General features: G+C 37.2%; 2 protein-coding genes across 6 annotated transcripts in view; one reads left to right on the top strand and one right to left on the bottom strand.

Annotated features, from left to right (window-relative positions):
• Positions 1-17,971, bottom strand: part of aralar1 (calcium-binding mitochondrial carrier protein aralar1) — a 321,349-nt gene that overhangs the window by 203,307 nt on the left and 100,071 nt on the right. Inside the window, exon 1 of one of the 4 annotated variants that reach the window (XM_081749355.1) lies at positions 9,257-9,431. The exons of 2 other annotated variants lie outside the window; for them this stretch is intronic. In XM_081749355.1, coding sequence (XP_081605481.1) covers positions 9,257-9,277 — 21 coding nt within the window. In that variant the 5' untranslated portion in view covers positions 9,278-9,431. Of the gene's footprint in view, positions 1-390; positions 723-9,256; positions 9,432-17,971 lie in introns of those variants that run through there. One more of the 4 variants, XM_081749353.1, reaches the window with a different exon arrangement.
• LOC145678817 (arylalkylamine N-acetyltransferase 1-like) overlaps positions 1-17,971 on the top strand; it is a 55,686-nt gene that overhangs the window by 17,905 nt on the left and 19,810 nt on the right. The gene's annotated exons all lie outside the window — the stretch shown is intronic.

Genomic DNA, 17,971 nt, shown 5'->3' with positions numbered 1-17,971 from the left:
CGCAGAAATTTATTTCAGGGTGGGTCCAATCCCAATATGTGGGTATTTTATATTAAAATTCCTAAAATTGCCCTTAAAATTAGGCTAAATTTACACAAAAGTCGAAATTTCGGGGGGGGGGGAGTCCAGACCTCCAGGACCCACCCCTTGCGTACGTCCTTGAATATCCACCACAAAGTCACATGGCTTGGGAACGAACCATGGACCCCTTGTATCAAACAGATTGGCTGTGGACCGTTATACACACAAGTTCCTTAATTTACAGCAGCTGTGAGGTGAAGTTGAACTCTTTTTAAAAGAAAGTAGGGCAATTATTATTATTATTATTATTATTATTATTATTATTATTATTATTATTATTATTATTGTATAACAAATTTGCAAACAGACCTGATGACGACGACCACTTTTTTTACTCAGCATGGTCAACTTCTTCTATTAGAGATCTGGACAAGCCCAAGGTCGTTGCGGACGGTTTACTGATCCAAAGCAAAATCACACACACACACTACAAAACTATTGTACTGGAGGAACTCACAGAAACAACACTTAGTTTACTGAAATTATTAACACGCACTCTTATTTCCACCCGTCACATGCACATTCACTATCACACACACATAGCACTGCGTTTCAATCAGCTTAAATTTTCTTTTAGGCTGTTTCACGCTTTTCCTTGCCTCACTCAAGATTTCACGCAGGAGTGAACGAATTCGTTGAATAACATGTGAGATACTCCGCTAACCACGTGGTTTGTACGTGGCGTGGTTGCCACGTTTCGTATTTTTTACTATAAAGGAAGAAATGCATCACTTAATGAGATAATCTCAATCAATGATATAGCTTCCTCAAAATGGGAGTCCTCGAAACTTAGTGGTTTCCACCAGAGTTCAGTACAGCGACTTAACATGTAGAGAGGGTAAGGCAGTGGCGGCAGTTCTGCAGGGGGAGTGGGGACTTAGGTTACGACACTTGATCCATTTTGCCGCCACTGATCCAAGGTAAGGATCACCCCTACCAGGGTCGGATTAAGGGGAGGCTTAGGGGGCTATAGCCCAAGGCCTCCACTCGGATCGAAATAACTGGTTATTTAAAAAGAATCACTAAGATACAATCATCATCATAAAATAAAATATGACCAAAAATACGAAACATATTCCCTTAATTTTCCTACTGTACTTTTACAGAAATGTATTAGGTGAAATCAGCAGGGGCCACATATTTTTTTCTAGCCCCGGCCTCCAGATGGGTTAATCCAGCCCTACCCTAGCCCATATCTAACGACCTATAGATGAACCTGTACGAATGATTCCCCCCCCCCCCGACCATATATGTACCATCCAACTGGCCGCCTACAGTTCTCCGTGGGATACAAACCCAGGAAGTTTGAGGACAACAATTCAATAGTAAGTAAAATATTCAATTGATAGGAGTTTTACGTTCCTTTCCATCATTGTATGGAATTGTTGCATGTGCATGAAATTGTATTCAACTAAGCTTTACCTTTCTTCATTGACTGAATTATAATACAGAAAACGCGTTAACATGTTAAGTGAGATATAGTCTCCTTACAATAATTAATTAATTAAATATACTTTTCTCGGAGCTATTAGTCGATTTCAGTATTTTGGCTTAAACATTTCAATAATAATAATAATAATAATAATAATAATAATAATAATAATAATAATAATAATAATAATAATAATAATAATAAACGTATACGAATATAGGTTTGGTTGATTGATTACAGTTGAGCTTCCCTTTCAAGTATATGAGCCGAGAACCTACAGCTTAGCGTGGGAGCTCAAGTGTAAAGGGGTTTCAACGAACTATTAGCGGCTACATTGTTCATTCTTTCATAAACAATGTTAATTAGAGCTCACACAATCATAGTCATACGTCTTGCAAATAAAATCAGAAAAATAAACACACTACTGAACAAGATTGCACTTATTTAATATAAAAACACATTTACACGTGACGTTTGGATCTTCTAGCCAAGATCCTAATCAGACGGATCTTGGCTAGAATATCGAAACGTCACGTGTAAATGTGTGTTTATATTAAATAAGTGCAGTCTTGTTCAGCAGTATGTTTATTTTTCTAATTAGAGCTCGTATATAGTAAAACCGGGTGGCTAAGTGGTGGAGCGCTCACCTCTGATGCGTGAAATCCCAGGTCGTGTGAAGTGAACTTTGCGGTGGACAAACACCGTATGTATGGGTTTTATCGAGGTTCTCCCATTTTCTTTATTGCATCACTTTCAACCAGGGCCGGATTTAGGGGAGGTGAAAAGGTGCACGTGCACCCCCCCCCCCCCCTTCGTTGTAAATATACACTACCTAAAGTGAGAAGGTGGCAGTGAGTTTGGCAAAATTCAATAGTTTGTCAATTTTCTGAAGGTTGAAGGAAAAGGATTAATCGAGAGCAAGCATTTAGCATTTCTACGACAATTACTCATTCATACCACAGATGCCTAAAGACATTTTAAAAAAAAAAAAAACTCAATTTAATTCAAATGTTCCGGCAGTTATTTGGTGCACCATCCCACAGTGGGACGAAATGTCGAAAACGTGGACAAAAGTCTAATTATTGTGCAATTTGGACGAAACTTTGTTTTTTATAGTAACTGACCGTGCTGATTACGAATATGATGTCAAAATTGCAAAATTCAAAATGGCGGAACCAATATGGCGGACATCATTTTTGAAAAAACCGTGTGAATAAGTCCAGTACGTGTAAATATATGTTTTCAAGCATGCTGATTTTGAATTTGGTGTTCAAATTTCAAAATTCGAGATGGCGGATTTGATATGGCGGGAAACATTCAAAAAAGTCAAATAAATAAGTCCAAAATTTGTATTTACATGCTTTAGAGCATGCAGATTATGAATTTTATTTTACAATTGGGGAATGGATGCAATATGGCGGTCAAAATTTTAAAAAAAAGAATTAATAATCAAGTCCAAAACTTGTGTTTATATGTTGGTAAGTGAGGTGATGACGAATCGTACAGCGAATGTTCAAAATTCAAAAGGATAAATAGTTGATACAATACCACAAAAATTAGAAAATGAGTCATATATCATATTTTAATTTCGTTTTATCTTGTTTTTATAATTAAAGAAAGGCACATTGATAAAACACAGAGTTTTCTTTGAATCAATGTATTCAGCTGGTTGTTATTGGGATTATTCATCAGTTTCAATTCCAAAATCGCTGATGTCCCCACTTGAACCTTCATCTTCGTCGGAATCGCTTTCCTCGTCGCCTGAATCTCCTTCGCGGTCTTCCGTAATTGAACTTGAGACTAGAAGAGCTTTGGCTTCTGGTAGTAAGCTTTTTGAGTTTTTCGGACGTTCTTGACGCAGAGATGCAATAAATTGTCATGGCATCTCAATTTTCTAAACTCGGCTACTTTGGATGGACTGGCTGATAAAACTTCTTTTACTATTTTTGAAGCATCCACGTTCCCAGAAGCTCGAAAACTCATTTGCGCAGCGTATGCTAATTCTTTATCGGAATAATTTGCACGAATATCTTCCGTCCTTCTGCGTTTAGATTTATCTGAAATCTTATCAAATTCTGCTGGTGGTCGTCCAGTTGCTTTACGCTTTTCAGTCGTCTTGGTCACAGAGAAGTCTAGCTTAGCATCCAGCCATGATTCGTTTTTCGTTAAGAAATAATCTTCCCGGCCCTTCGCCTCACAAAATTTAGTCTTTAGTTTGGTACATAACACTTTAATAGTTGACTTCATGGTTTCCGGTATTTTAACAGGATGCCCACTCTTTTCACTTAGAGACTTTTCCAGATTCTCAACTATGACATTGATGTCGCACTTTAAATGCTACTTTATTTCCAAAAATATTTCTTTTCTGGAATACTGCATGGTGTCACTAGTAGAAATTGAAAAGAAAATGAAGTTTTTAACATCATATCATAACATACAATCAATAGCATTAGAAAACGGAATAAAATATCGCGTAATTATTCACCAAAAATTTCTACTTCTGTATATCAATTTTGCAATTTACTTCATATTGGGCTCAACATTTAGAATTTTCAAATTGTGACATCATATTCGTAATCAGCAAGGTCAATTACTATACAAAACCAAGTTTCGTCCAAATTGAACACTATTAAGAATTTTCCTGCACTTTTAAATATAGATATGAAAAATTGAAATATTGCAGCCGTGTCTCCATCTGTTGTTCATTGACGGAATAGAAGCTAGTAGAAGGAGTTTGTCGTTTTATCTTGAAGTTAATATAGCCTAGATTAGAAAAAAAGGATAACTGAGTGGAACTCCGTGGAACTTTTAACTTATCTCTTGCTTTCAACTAAATTATATGATTTTTTAAAATTATTTTTCAATATAATTGTTAATTCAAATAACAATGGCTTATACATCATATAACAAGTTACTATGCATTTATAATTCAGTACATACCTTGCTGAACACCCTCCATTTTCAATATTTGGAATCAGTGTTGACTGCAAACTTTTATCCACGTTTGAACATGCACTTTATTGTTCGTGGATATATCCTAACGCGACACTAATAAACGAACTCCACATTTGACCTGCTGCGTCCCTTCAACAAACAACAGCTGACCGATCCCATTGCCGGATTTCAGTAGTGCCAACAATAGTCTAGCTAACTCAAAAGATAAAAATCACTAAATCGAACCTTTAATTTTTGGACTTTTGTCCACGATTTCGACATTTCGTCCCACTGTGCATCCTCAGAAAATCCTAGATCCGGCCCTGCTTTCCATCTTTATCATCACCGTCTCTCTCAGCCTGGGAGTACAATCGTGGAACGTTAAGCATAAAATTTCATTTAATAGAAAAACCGGTCCAATTCACTCGTATGATCATCAATTAAAGGGTAATACACTTACAGTGTACCATATAACTAGAAACAACTTATTTTCTCAATACTTCGAAAGTTGTATAAATACCATGAATGCTTATTTCCGTAATTAATAATGATGTGTCATGGTTATGCCTTTTAGTCTAAAGGAGACATGACATTTAGTTTGTTTATTTGTTTGCTGAAATGTTTAGCGTCCTTATAAGCACCGAACTGTATGAGGCGTTCGACTGTAGTATAAAGTAGAATCCGAACCACCATAATGCGTTCAAATATGAACTGTCTCTGATCGGGAATCGAACCCGGAACCATGTGCACCAAACACGCTAAACCAGGGGAAGAATAAAGGAAACGACGGATCGTAGTCATTTACTAATAGCATAACTACGCTTTAAATACAATGGGGCTTATTCAGAGTTGTTATTGCGCGTGACTAGCGTCATACTATAGTTTTGACTAATGATTGAATTAAACGGTAATCAAACCCTTGGTACGACGCTAATCACAAGTAAGAACAACTCTGAGTACGGCCTTAAGTTGAAACTCTTGAAGTTCGTAATTCCACCGCATGGTGGTGCTAGCGTAGTTAAGTCCGAACGAAGCTGTTAGCGCGCTTGAATTATGATAATTTTCATTCGCCATGCTTTAACATTTTATGAATATAGAAGAACATTATTTTTCTCCCAGACTTTATGGACAATCTTGACTTAACTCCTCTGATAATTTGCTGAGCTCGAAAGATAAAGCGATACTTGATATGATGAAATATTAATATTAGTACATATCTTAACAAGTATTCCTCACAGCAACTCAAATTTCGAAGCACTGGAACTTCATGTATTATCTCAATGCAATCTTCCAAAAATACATAAATTGACCTTTAGTTCTTCGTCTGTTACGGAGTCAATACATTTGATTACATTGTACTAATTCAAGGATGAGTACCGTACTTTGAAAAGTATAATTGTAAGAAGTCGACTGATCAAGAATTGTAGTCACAATTTATACCGTGAATTTAACCGATGTGTCTTTAAGCAAGACCCTGTTTAAATTTCGGAATAAGAACATGCACGTAGCCTGAAGCCCGAAGTCACTTAGGCAAGTGCTGCACGCTTATTGTTGTCACTCGCACCGCAATCGCCGAGAGCCAACATGCTACTTCTACACATGCTCAGAACGTGGGGACCATCTAAGCGCAGGAACTTGGGCGGTTGCTCCATTGGCCACTCCCAAACTCCGCTTCTGCGTCAATACTCACCAAAAGTGAGTAATAGAGAGTACATTATTTCCTATTAGTTGAATATGGATTACCATAAACAAAGACTTTTTCTTTAAATATCGCACCAATAATTTTAACTTACTTTCTGGAGAAAAAGAAGGAATTTTTGCAGTTTTGAATATTTTGATGAGGAGGTCTTCGTTGATGCTTAGCGTGTGTACCTTTGGTGTACGTACTCTCGGGTCTAATGGCTTGCCGTGGAGCTCTGTGAGATTCTTCCCATTGATTGCCTGGGCCTTGGGACACCAACTTACCCTAATTACTTAGTGGATTTTCTATTTATTTAGTGAAACTCTATTATAGTATTTTATAACAGAACATTTCATAATAAAAATGGTTAGGAGAAAACGATCCCCGTATCATTTAATCTTTACCACCCTGCTTTAGCAGAATTTTAATATTTTCGTGGAAGGAAGACATTCTTTCTTGACGAGCTTCTTTAAAAATTATTTGACAAAATCCCCCACCCACCCTGACAATATGAAACCTGAACAAGACTATGAAGTAACAAAGAAGAAAGGAAAGATACATTGTGTTTGTCGATAATTATGCTCAACTCGTAACTAAGCTTCAGATCAACCGTGATCCATGTTTTACGATTTGAAAGCCCGTTATTCTGCGCAGATCATTATTGAACATAACTAGAGATGGGCAAAACCGGTTTTTATAAAAAACGGAAATCGGTTTCTAGAAAAACCTAAACCCGAAAAACCGAAATTTCGGTTTTCTCCTAAACCGGTTTCGATTTTCTCCACAAACCGGTTCGGTTTCTCCACCGAAACTGGTTTCGGTTTTCTCCCAAACCGGTTCGGTTTTTCCACCAAAACCGCGGTTTTCTTCAAAGCCGGTTCGGTATTCACCGAAACCGGTTATCAGTTTTCTCCAAAACCAGTTCGGTTTTTCACTGGATCCGGTTTTCTTCAAAACCGATTTCGTTTTTTTTTCCAAAATTTGTTCTATTTCTGACCAGAATAGTGTTTCGTTGTTCTCCGGAAACCGAATCCGTTTCCACAGAAATAGTTTTGTGTTTTCCAACCGAACCGTTTTTGAAGAAAACCGAAACCGGTTTTGGAGAAAATGGAAACCAGTTTCCGTGAAAACGAACCGGTTTTTGGAGAAAACCGAAATCTCGATTTTCGGTTTTCCTAGAAACCGGTTTCCGGTTTTTATAAAAAGCGGTTTTGCCCATCCCTAATAATCATAGGTATTCTGCTATTATTGGCAGGTCACTTGCTATAAGTGAGAAGTTTCCATGCTCCAAAGTCTTGTCAGCTAAACTTTTTCATCTTCACCATAGAAGTCTTTTGTTTTAATACTGTTCCATTAATTGTAGCACCTTTCGCTCCTTCTTCTTCCTGTCACTGCATCTTCTATCATGTCCTTTAGGGTACACTTCCTTCTCAGTTAATATCCTAATCAGTTTCTCTTATATCTAATATTCTTATTTTCTCCCTTACTATTCCTAACACTTTCTCATTCATTTTCTGTTCGACTCAGCTAATTCTCTCTATTCTTCTCCACATTCACATTTCAGAAGCCTTATCTCTTTAATCGATTTCTCGTAATGTCCATGTTTCTTCCTCATAGACTATAATATCCCATAACATTTTATGAGACGGTTAATTCTTTATTCGAAAAGTCACAAAATATATCTGCTTTTCTTGTTCCCAAATGTTTCTGTAACCATTCCTACCTTTGCTTTCATTTAACGCTCAAACTTCATATCCTTACTAATATAAATAATAATACCCATATCATATGTTCTGTTTTTTCTTACACTTTTATATTTGATCTTGACCGCTTCAGTCCAATCTATTTCTTTTGTCTTTGTTTTATTACTAACTTTTGTTTAACCAATCAGAATTAAAAAAATATATATTTTGCTATATTTAGACTGCAAACACTGGTACGCGTTTCTTCTTCCAGTTACACGTTTCCAAAGACAGTAGGCTACTTAGGTACAAACTAAATAATAATTATATTCTATTATATTCCTGATCATATGCGGTTAAATATAAAAATCATGGAACGCCTAAAAAAAATGAATTAGTTTTATTCAATTGCCTCCACTATTTTATTTTCAGTCACACATTTTTCGGGGATAGTAAAATGAAATGATTTTTTTTAGTTTAACGTCCCACGATATGCACCTCAGGATAAGGATGATTTAAGCAAATGAATGATGAAAGAATTAGTGGAATGAGGATGTGGGAGGAAACGGGAGTATCCTGAGAAAACCTACGGACACGATGTTGTGGACCAGAACCAGAGACTCCACGCACCAGAGGTAACCCCCTGAGCCACCGCACAGGGATGTACGCAGGAGGTAGGTCCCGGGGTCCGAACCCCCCCACGAAATTTCGAGTTTTGTGCAAATTTAGCCTAATTTTACGAGCAACTCAAGGAATTGTAATATAAAATACCCTCATATTTAATTTGGACCCTTCCTGAAATAAATTCCTGCGTACCCTACTGACATCGCGCCCCCAATTTTCCAGGATACTACATAGAAATATAAGCCATGCCCGACTTCTTTCAACTTGCTTTCATAATGATTTTGTTAGTTGCTAATGATTCAGTGTTAATTAGTCTAAGAGGCAGTATTTTCAGAAAAGCGGAAATGTTTACTATCTTTCGGTTATACCCTGAGACAAAGCCTAAGAGAGAGAAATGGTTAATAAAAGTGAATGTTGGTGAAACAAATGTTGGAATGAAAATGTGAAAGGAAACAACAGAACCCACAGACATCACCTTGTTTTGTTTGCCACAAAGACACATGGCTTGATATTGAAACAAGGACCCCCCCCCCTTGCACCACAGGGACTGAAATTCAGAAGTTTGTTAAAATAAACCAAAATGAGTTAGAGCTTTTTCGGGGTGCGTAAGATTTGGTGAAATGAAAATGTAGGAGGAAACGGGAGAGTCCTGAGAAAACCAACAAGATGCTGTCACCAAAGGATCGAATCAGGGTACCCTTAAATCAGAAATGGACGCTCTATCACCGAGGCTAGGAATAAAGAATTGACGCCAAAATTGCGGCCAGACAGACAGAGAAAAATAGATACGATGTATCGGATAGTAAAATAAACAATACTTACCACACACCACGCTGCTTCCATACCAAAATTAATCCAAAATTTCGCTCACGAAGCAAACAGGAGAACACAGTTTCTTTTCCTCCAACAAATAACACTTTCACACACAAACTGTCATTTTAATGCACTTAACGTCGTTACAGGCACTTCACTTCGTATCACTCGACTTTTCATGTTAACAAGGAAAACGGAAAACTGAAACTTCACGTGTAATTTTCTATTTGTTTTCTCAAATTGCAACAGAATGACTAATTTGTAACTTGCTCAATCTACTAAGCTTTATCAGAAGGCGACAGAGTTGTAGCAATCACAGAAGTACACTGCTATTGAGATAAAACCTATTCCAACTATTATTATCTATACAATATTTACGTCATAGCCATGATGAAAGGAAAGACTCTCCTTGCATTTGCCTACCCTACCTCACTCCCCAAATGAAACAAAACAAGAGTGTTCCTTGAAATCCTTGCTTATATTATATCCTCATAGAGAATATTTTATTTGCGCCTTTTCTGAACGAAGGGAACAGAGACGGAACTAGCCTGGGGCCCGAGGGGCCTAGGACCCCCCAGTTTTTTCAGTGCCTAAAATAAATAGGAGAGGAGGACAGGGACGTGCGCGGGGAGTGGGTCCTGGGGGTCCGACCCTCCCCCCGAAATCCCGACTTTTTTGTCAATGTAGCCTACTTTTAGGGGCAATTTTAGAAATTTTCATATAATTTAGCCTCAAATTGTATTTTGACCTCCACGACAGTAGCGTACCCAGGAATTTATTTCGGGGGGGGTCCAAACTAAATATGAAGCTATTTTATATTAAAATTGCTAAAATTGCCCCTAAAATTAGGCTAAATTTTTAAAAAGTCGAAATTTCGGGGGGGGGGGTCCGGACCCCCGTGTCCCCCCCCTCCGTACGTCCCTGCTCCACGAAACGCTTTAGACCCCTCCCGAAATAAATTCCTGCGTACGTCCCTGGAGGAGGAGATATATAAAAATGATCGAAAATGACCGATATGAGTGTTGAATTCATAGTTTTCGGGGTTGCTGAAATGAACAGTGACACTTCCGATTCTGTTTAAATCCAAATTCAGCCCCACAACTTCGGAGAGGGGTAGATATAAGAATGATCGAAAATGGCCGATATCAGAGAGGACTTCAGTAATAGTAAAAAGTGACTGATTAACAGAGCTCATTACTATTTTTTTTTTATTTTAACCAGTGAAGCGGATAATTGACGCTAATATTACATAAAGTAAAGCATAAGTATGCGCATAATACTCACTGTACTAGAAGAAATAGAAAAAAAAAAAGAATATAATGCATTTTCCTTCTCTGCTTACGTAAAGGTAAATAACCGTGGAGGGTCATAGTAGAGAAGCACAAAGGGAAATAAACCTAAACATTTTCATCCTGCCTCAACGGTTATATAGCCCCGCGTAACGAAACATTATTCCTTCCGAAAGTGTTAAACAGATTTTCCACTCCATATTCTCAAATCCTCTGCTCATCTCCTGTTATTTCCCGCTGTGAAATTTTCCGCAATGCAGACTGTTTACGCCAAGCAGGTGTTTGATCATTTTTTTTCTTCCTTTTCTTTAAAGTTGAAATAACTGACTCATCTATATCTCATTTGGATATTGTCCAAAAACATGATATGTTTATAAATATACTCATGGCTACTGTGGATTATAAATATTGTATATCCAAGACAGAAAATCAAACTTGAGAAACGAAAGTGTAAGCAATTTAACTGGATAAACGCTCGCTCATTTTCGTTGACAACTTTACTTACACACACACACACACACACACACACACACAAAAAAAAAAAAAAACTACCGCTCGCGGAATCTCAGAAGGGATACGTTATTGTACCTAACGGGTGTCCTACTCGAAGCACCGATAATATTAATTTGCTGTTCTATATATTTCAAGGATTTCGTTAGCAATTCCGGAGGTTTGTGAATCAATTAGATGATCACGAACTCACATTCGCTTATTACTAACAAGATGGAATCATGGGATGACATACAACATGAGAATCCAGGAAGTTACGTAAGAGGTTTTGGCAGCTATCTTCAGAAACATGCAACATTGTGTTCAGTTGTGTTTTCGACTCTCAGAGAGAATATTTCCATCACTTCCTGTGACAACCTAATTTCATTTAATTTATTATACATACAGATGTAATAAGAAAATGTTTTATCTCGTATTTTACTGTTTAAGGAGTTTCGCTGACCAAAAATTCGTTTTATGTGTACTCTATCCGTTCATATGTTCTTCCGGGAGACAGAATCTCAAGAACTACTAGATGGATCACCATCTATTTTGGCCAGAATATACAGGGTCAAAAGTAAGGAACAGAGCACATTAATGGATGTGATCCATTCAACTGATCCCAAGATATGAACAATCAAAAATCTGTTCCCTACGTATTCCTATATGGGAAGAATTATGAGTATCATCCTTGCTTGGTAGACTATCCTGCAGTGCTGTGAGCTTTGCGGGTTAGTATGCTGTTCAGGATACATGTTAATATGTTCTTGAAATAACTCTAAAAGTAAAACTAAATTACTTTCTGCTCGACAAATCTAAAGACTAAAATATATTCTGTTCTTAAGTATTCATTCATCTTAAAGTATACTTGTTTTAACTTGACGTAAATGCTATATTTAATCCCAAGCTTAGTAAAATAAAAAAGAAACTATTTTGTGTGGTGTACACTGTGAGATTACTACTTGTTTATAATCTATACTTTCCGGGACTAACTTCGATTGTATTGTATTGTATTGGAGCTTAGCGTCCTGTTCAGCAACGAGGCTATATGAGATGTGGACCGACAGCCTAACGTGGGACCAAACTATATGATCTCCTGCCGGGAATCGAACCCGGGTCTGCGATGCCAAAAGGTGTGTACGCTAATCTCTGTCTCTGCTGGTCTTGTAGATAGCGCACATGCCTTTGGTAAGCGGGATCCCTGGTGGGAAAGCCTTGAAGAATTTTAACGCATTACGTTGGTTCGGATTCCACCTCAAACTGTAGGTCTACGTCTTATACAGCTTCGCTGCTGAAAGGGGTGATAAAGCACAATCCATCCATCTAACCAACCAACCAATGTAAGAACTTGTTACAGATACAACTGATGCAGAGATATGATGACTATTCTTATAATTTACAATATAATACTTAAAGTTATGTAATTCCGAAAACCTGTAATTACAACAACCATAAATTATTGTTGTAATATTATAGAAGTAGATAGAAAAAGCAAAAATCATTTTAAACATTTCCACAAATATGTCATTTCAAGCAGTTTAGTGACTTCCTTCGTGGCTAAGCGGTTAGCATACGCGCCTTTGGCGTGGGAGACCCGAGTTCGTATTCCCGGAGGGAGCTCATGTGGTTCGGATTCCACGTTAATCAGTAAGTCCACGTCTCATATAACCTCGCTGCTGAACGGGACGTTAAACCCAAAGTCAACTCAAGCAGTTTAGCAATCTCTACCGACATTTTTCCTATCTCTGGAAGGGTTAGAATTATCGAATTCTTGTAAATGAGATTATGATTATTACGTGTACTTCTTTCAGCCAGGTATAAACTTTTGGATTTCGGTAGAAGAACAACGAATTTCGAAAAAGTATCTATTAAAAAAGAGGTTTTGTGAACTTCATGGTACACCCAAACCCCAAATAGGTGTGTGTGTGTGTGTGTTTTGGATTGAAACTACTTTTGAGATTGTTGTTAAGCTTCAGTAATTATTTTTTTTCGAAATTTCACTATTTAGTACGCAAATCCCACAGCTCTATGGTGTCGCTCTTTATTTCTCCATATTTTCGTAACCATAAGGTGCACCGAGCTATGGTTTTCAGTCAACAGATATTCGTAACGTTCTTTACAATATTTTGGAGACATATTTCAAAATGATGCTCCCATGATGCCCCTGAACACTATTGTGGTATCCACCTACTTTTGAGTAGTAATTGTTAAGCGTACATACATACATATACATACAGGGGCGGATCCACGATATGATCAAGGGAGGGGCTAAACCATATTTTGCCGTTTTATCCAGTGTAAAGCAGGATTGGAGTCCATTTTATCCAGTGTATACCTGAGCGTCAAGGGGGGGGGCTATAGCCCCTATAGCCACCCCCTTGGATCCGCCACTATATATATATATATATATATATATATATATATATATATATATATATATATATATATATATATATAGTTCACTTCATAATCATTCAAGAATGTGTAGTCATCAACCCGCCCGCTCCAGTTCCGTAACGATCGAAAATCACACACACACATATATATTAGAGAGAGATAGAGATATGCTGAAATGAAAGTTTAGAATGATGCTGTGCCCAATGTTTTTTTTTGGGGGGGGAGAGGAGAAGGCAATCTTTTTCATTGAAATTAGCACATCATCCTAGGTAATATACCATTATTGTCAGGTCACTTGCTGTAACTGAGAAGCTTCCATGCTCTACGGACATCCGCTAACATCTTCGTCTTCATGCACGATTTTTCAGTTTTGATATCGTCCTTCTTTCTCTCCCTCCCTTTTCTGCCACCATGCAAAATCAGCATCTCTGCCTCTTCTTAACAATATCTAAAAATGTTCTTTTCTCTCGTTCATTTTCCGCTCGACCCAGCTAATTCTCTATATTCTTCTCCACACCCACATTTGGAAAACTTCCAATCGTTTTTCATCGAAATTTAATTATACGTACCATGATTATGCTTTTAAGAACGACAAAAAGTCCCGAAATTCAGCAGAACTTAGTCTACCAAGAAAGTTACCTTGGTTTTTACAACGGACTCCGAGCTCTTCTACCATTTCTTTAAGCAAGAGCAATAGCCTACACAAGTTTTTTTTTTTTTCGGAGAGTTAACTCCTCTCTTGAGCGAGAAACCACCGAAAAAACAATATTCATCATATCCAAAAAACATTCACCATATTAAGATATGTACACAACCATCCGAGATTTTGTAAGCTCTGGAGCTTGAACTTGTGCTTTAATTTCTATTTAAGCAGACAAGCTATTCAGAAGAGACTGAAATTAGGAGGGGGTGCGTCCAAGGACTTGGGGAAGATGGGCACTACTATATACGTATCTCATATTTTATCAAATCGTATATTAAAAAAAAAAAAGTATGTTAAAAGAAACTTGCAATCTCCCTGAAACGAAATAATGTTATTTTTTTTTCTGTTTAAAGAAAGTGGAAGTATTTTTGAATTTTTTTTTTCATTCGGCAAGATAACGAAACCTGGTGAATAGCAGGTGCTAAGCACACTTCCACCAGCTGATCCATTAACACGTTATCACATGCTGAACGTTAGCTTCTTCTTCACTGTTACGATAACGAGGTAATTAGGGTGTGTATCTTCTGACATAACAAATGTTGAAGGCAAGCGATAAGATTGCCGGTATATAAGTTGCGCTTTAAGTTCAATTGTTAAAAGAAGTGACTGTGTATATGAACCTTAAAAACTAGATAAAAAAAAAAAATACAACTATTCAGACGTTACAGTCATGAAGAATAAGGAGTTCGGTGTGTCTGTCCGTCCATTCGTCCGTGAGACCTATTTGATGAATCACCAATGTTGGCCACAATTTAAAGAGCCAAAATTAAGGAATACACTTCGTTGATTGATGGAGGTGTTCCATCTTAAATTGTAGAAATTAATAATTTCCGTTTTTTTGCTTTGATCGCTACAAAGCAAACCGGTACTAGATAGCAAGAAGCGGTTTTGACAATCGACCAGAAAATGATATTATAGTTTATATATATATATATATATATATATATATATATATATATATATATATATATATATATATATATATATATATATATATATATATATATATATATATTAGTTTAACGTCTCATGGTTATGCCTGTTAAGAGAGACGATGATTAATACAAGTGAACGATTATGAAAGAGTCGGTGGATTAAAAATGTGGGAGGAAACGGAAGTACCCCGAGTAAAACCACAGACACAATGTTGTCCACCACAAACTTACTTACCAAGGGATCGAACCAACGGCCCCCACACCCGAAAGGCTAGCACTCTATGACTGAGTCATCGTGCGCTTCTACAATCGATTAAATACCGAATGCATCCCTAAGTACGTCGTCGGTCAAAAAAGGTTAAGAACCACTAGGACTAGCCTACAGTTTTCCATTGTTGAGTCTATTGTCTGTACTGCTACAATACTCGCGTTTTTGCTTACAGAAAATCATGAATCTTAGAAGTTGAAATATTAAGTAAATTACAAGTTTCAAGTTGAGTTCAGCTGTTAAATAAATCGACAGATTATATCGTACATTTGCGTGTTAACAAATCGTGTCCTTTATTTTGCTTTAAGTTTTTGTTATGTTCTTCGGTACAACTTGCACGATTTCGCATCTGTAATTCTTAATTTTGCTTTGAGCGACGATGGAAAAAAAAAAAGAATACTGGGATATCCCTCAGTCTGTTCATTACGATGTATGTAATGCTTAAAGGTCATATCGTACAACGCCCTAGATTAATTCTTTTTTTTTTTAAATAAGAATTTCTTCTTTTGTATTTGTTTCCTAAGTTGTGTTGTTCCCTTTCCTTTTGTCCTCTAATGTTCCAAACACTTCCTGTAATATATCGAATACTGTTACACCGTGTGCGTGGGTTTCCTCGGAGTTCTCCCATTTCCTACCACTTTCTTCATTCCACCATTTCATTCATTTCTCACCATCACCATCTCCTTTAGCCTAACCGGCATAACCGTGGGACGTAAAACTCAAAAATTTCAGTTTCATTTCTCGAATATTGTTCTTTTGTCCTCTAATATTCCTAACACTTCCTGTAATTTGGCAAATACTATTCCTTTTTGTCCCCTAATACTCATAACACTTCCTGTAATTTGTCGAATACTATTCTTTATTGGCCCCTAATATTCCTAACATTTCTTGTAATTTCCCGAATACTGTTCTTTTGCCCCTGATATTTCCAATATTTTCTGTAATTTCTCAAGTACTGCTCTTATGTCTCCTAATATTCCTAACATTTCCTGCAACTTCTCGAATACTGTTCATTTTGTCTCCTAATACTCCTAACATTTCCTAAATAGATTTAAATTTCACACCAAACTTTGTCCATTTTTTCAACTGCATTTCGAATAGCTCTAGTTTTCATAGTTTCACAAAATCCTATAGCAGAAGGCTGGACGAAGTAAACAGAACGTTAAGCCGTAAAAATGGAGCATATGTGAAATTCCAATGTGTAACTGTGTAATATTATCTTAATGTATTGCGCTAAAAACGTATATCGTCAAAAGAAAGAGAAAGAACATAAAATGGAAATAGAGTACAAAATGCATATCCATCTCTGCAACATGATTTGTTTTATTTGTAACTCAAGCAGTGATGGTTTCAACATATTCTGTATTTTCTTTTTTTACTAACTAAAGAATGACTTAAAAGAGTGCTTGTTCTTATTTCTCCCATGAGTCTCCTTTTTATTTCTTTCTTCTCTTTTTAATGATGTGAAATAAAAGATATATATATATATTAGACCAGTCGTAACAAGAACAATAAAAAAAAAGTAGAAACAAGACCCTGCTAGATTCCCTGGCTGACGCAACATAAAAGTCGCATTTGCTATGTTTGAATGTATGCATGAGATAGAGCGGGGCCACAGATGAGGACCTAGAATACAACGAAAGAAAGACGAAAGAACTCGGTCACACGAAAAAAGAGAAGAAAAGAAAAGAAGAGCCGCCCGAACTAAGTAACCTTTTCCTTTCTTTTCCCCTGACCTTCCAGTTTCGGTTACCATAGTAACTGGTAACTGAGACTAGTCTTTATCGACCAATCAGTCACTGGCTGTTTCCACCAGAAGCCAACGGCCTTGAAGGGGGAGGGGGGGGAGATGTCATATCAAACTGATATGGCTTCAAGGCATCGACATACAAACACACAGAAACCTAAAGCCTATCAATCCTTTCACTGGATAAAATTAATAAACAAGGACAATATATGCTACAGTCTGTTCACAGAATAGTATAATACGCAAGGATGATACCCGTATCTATTCACAATGCGGGTAAGCTTATCAATAGATCTATGTATATACAGTATCTTTTCTGCAGAAGCCTTTAGAAATGACATTTAAATCTGCGAAATACGGGTGTAGGAACACCATGAGATTTTCTCAAGTCGAACAGTCCTCGACTCCACACAAGGAATGGTTAGGTGGTTCCTCGGTATTTGCCAACTTCAGTTATCTCAATCCCATATTCCCCACCTTTTTCAAACGGACTCAATCCCAATATCATGTAATTGTTATAGAAAGCACGGTGGCTCTGTGGTAGAGCCCTTACCTCTGGTGCGTGGAGTCCCTGATTCGATTCCCGAACAAGTAAGTTTGTGGTGGACAACATCGTGTCAGTGGGTGTTCTCAGGGTACTCCCGTTTACTCCCACACTCTCATTCCAGTATCTTTTTCCATCATCATTTACTTGCTTTAATTAGCGTAAAGAAAAAAAATGAAATGAAATCTTTGACTTTTACGTCCAACGATTATGCCGGTTAGGCTAAAGGAGACGGTGATGATGAGTAATGAATGAAATGGTGGAATGAAGAAAGTGGGAGGAAACGGGAGAACCCCGAGAAAACCCACGCACACGGTGTTTGTCCACCACAAAGTTCACTTGGCGGGGACTG

This window comes from Thermobia domestica, chromosome 2 (assembly GCF_964235325.1).
Source record: "Thermobia domestica chromosome 2, izTheDome1.hap1.1, whole genome shotgun sequence".
Lineage (NCBI taxonomy): Eukaryota > Metazoa > Arthropoda > Insecta > Zygentoma > Lepismatidae > Thermobia > Thermobia domestica.
Note: the sequence above shows the minus strand (reverse complement) of the source record. Positions and strands in the feature narration are given on the sequence as shown.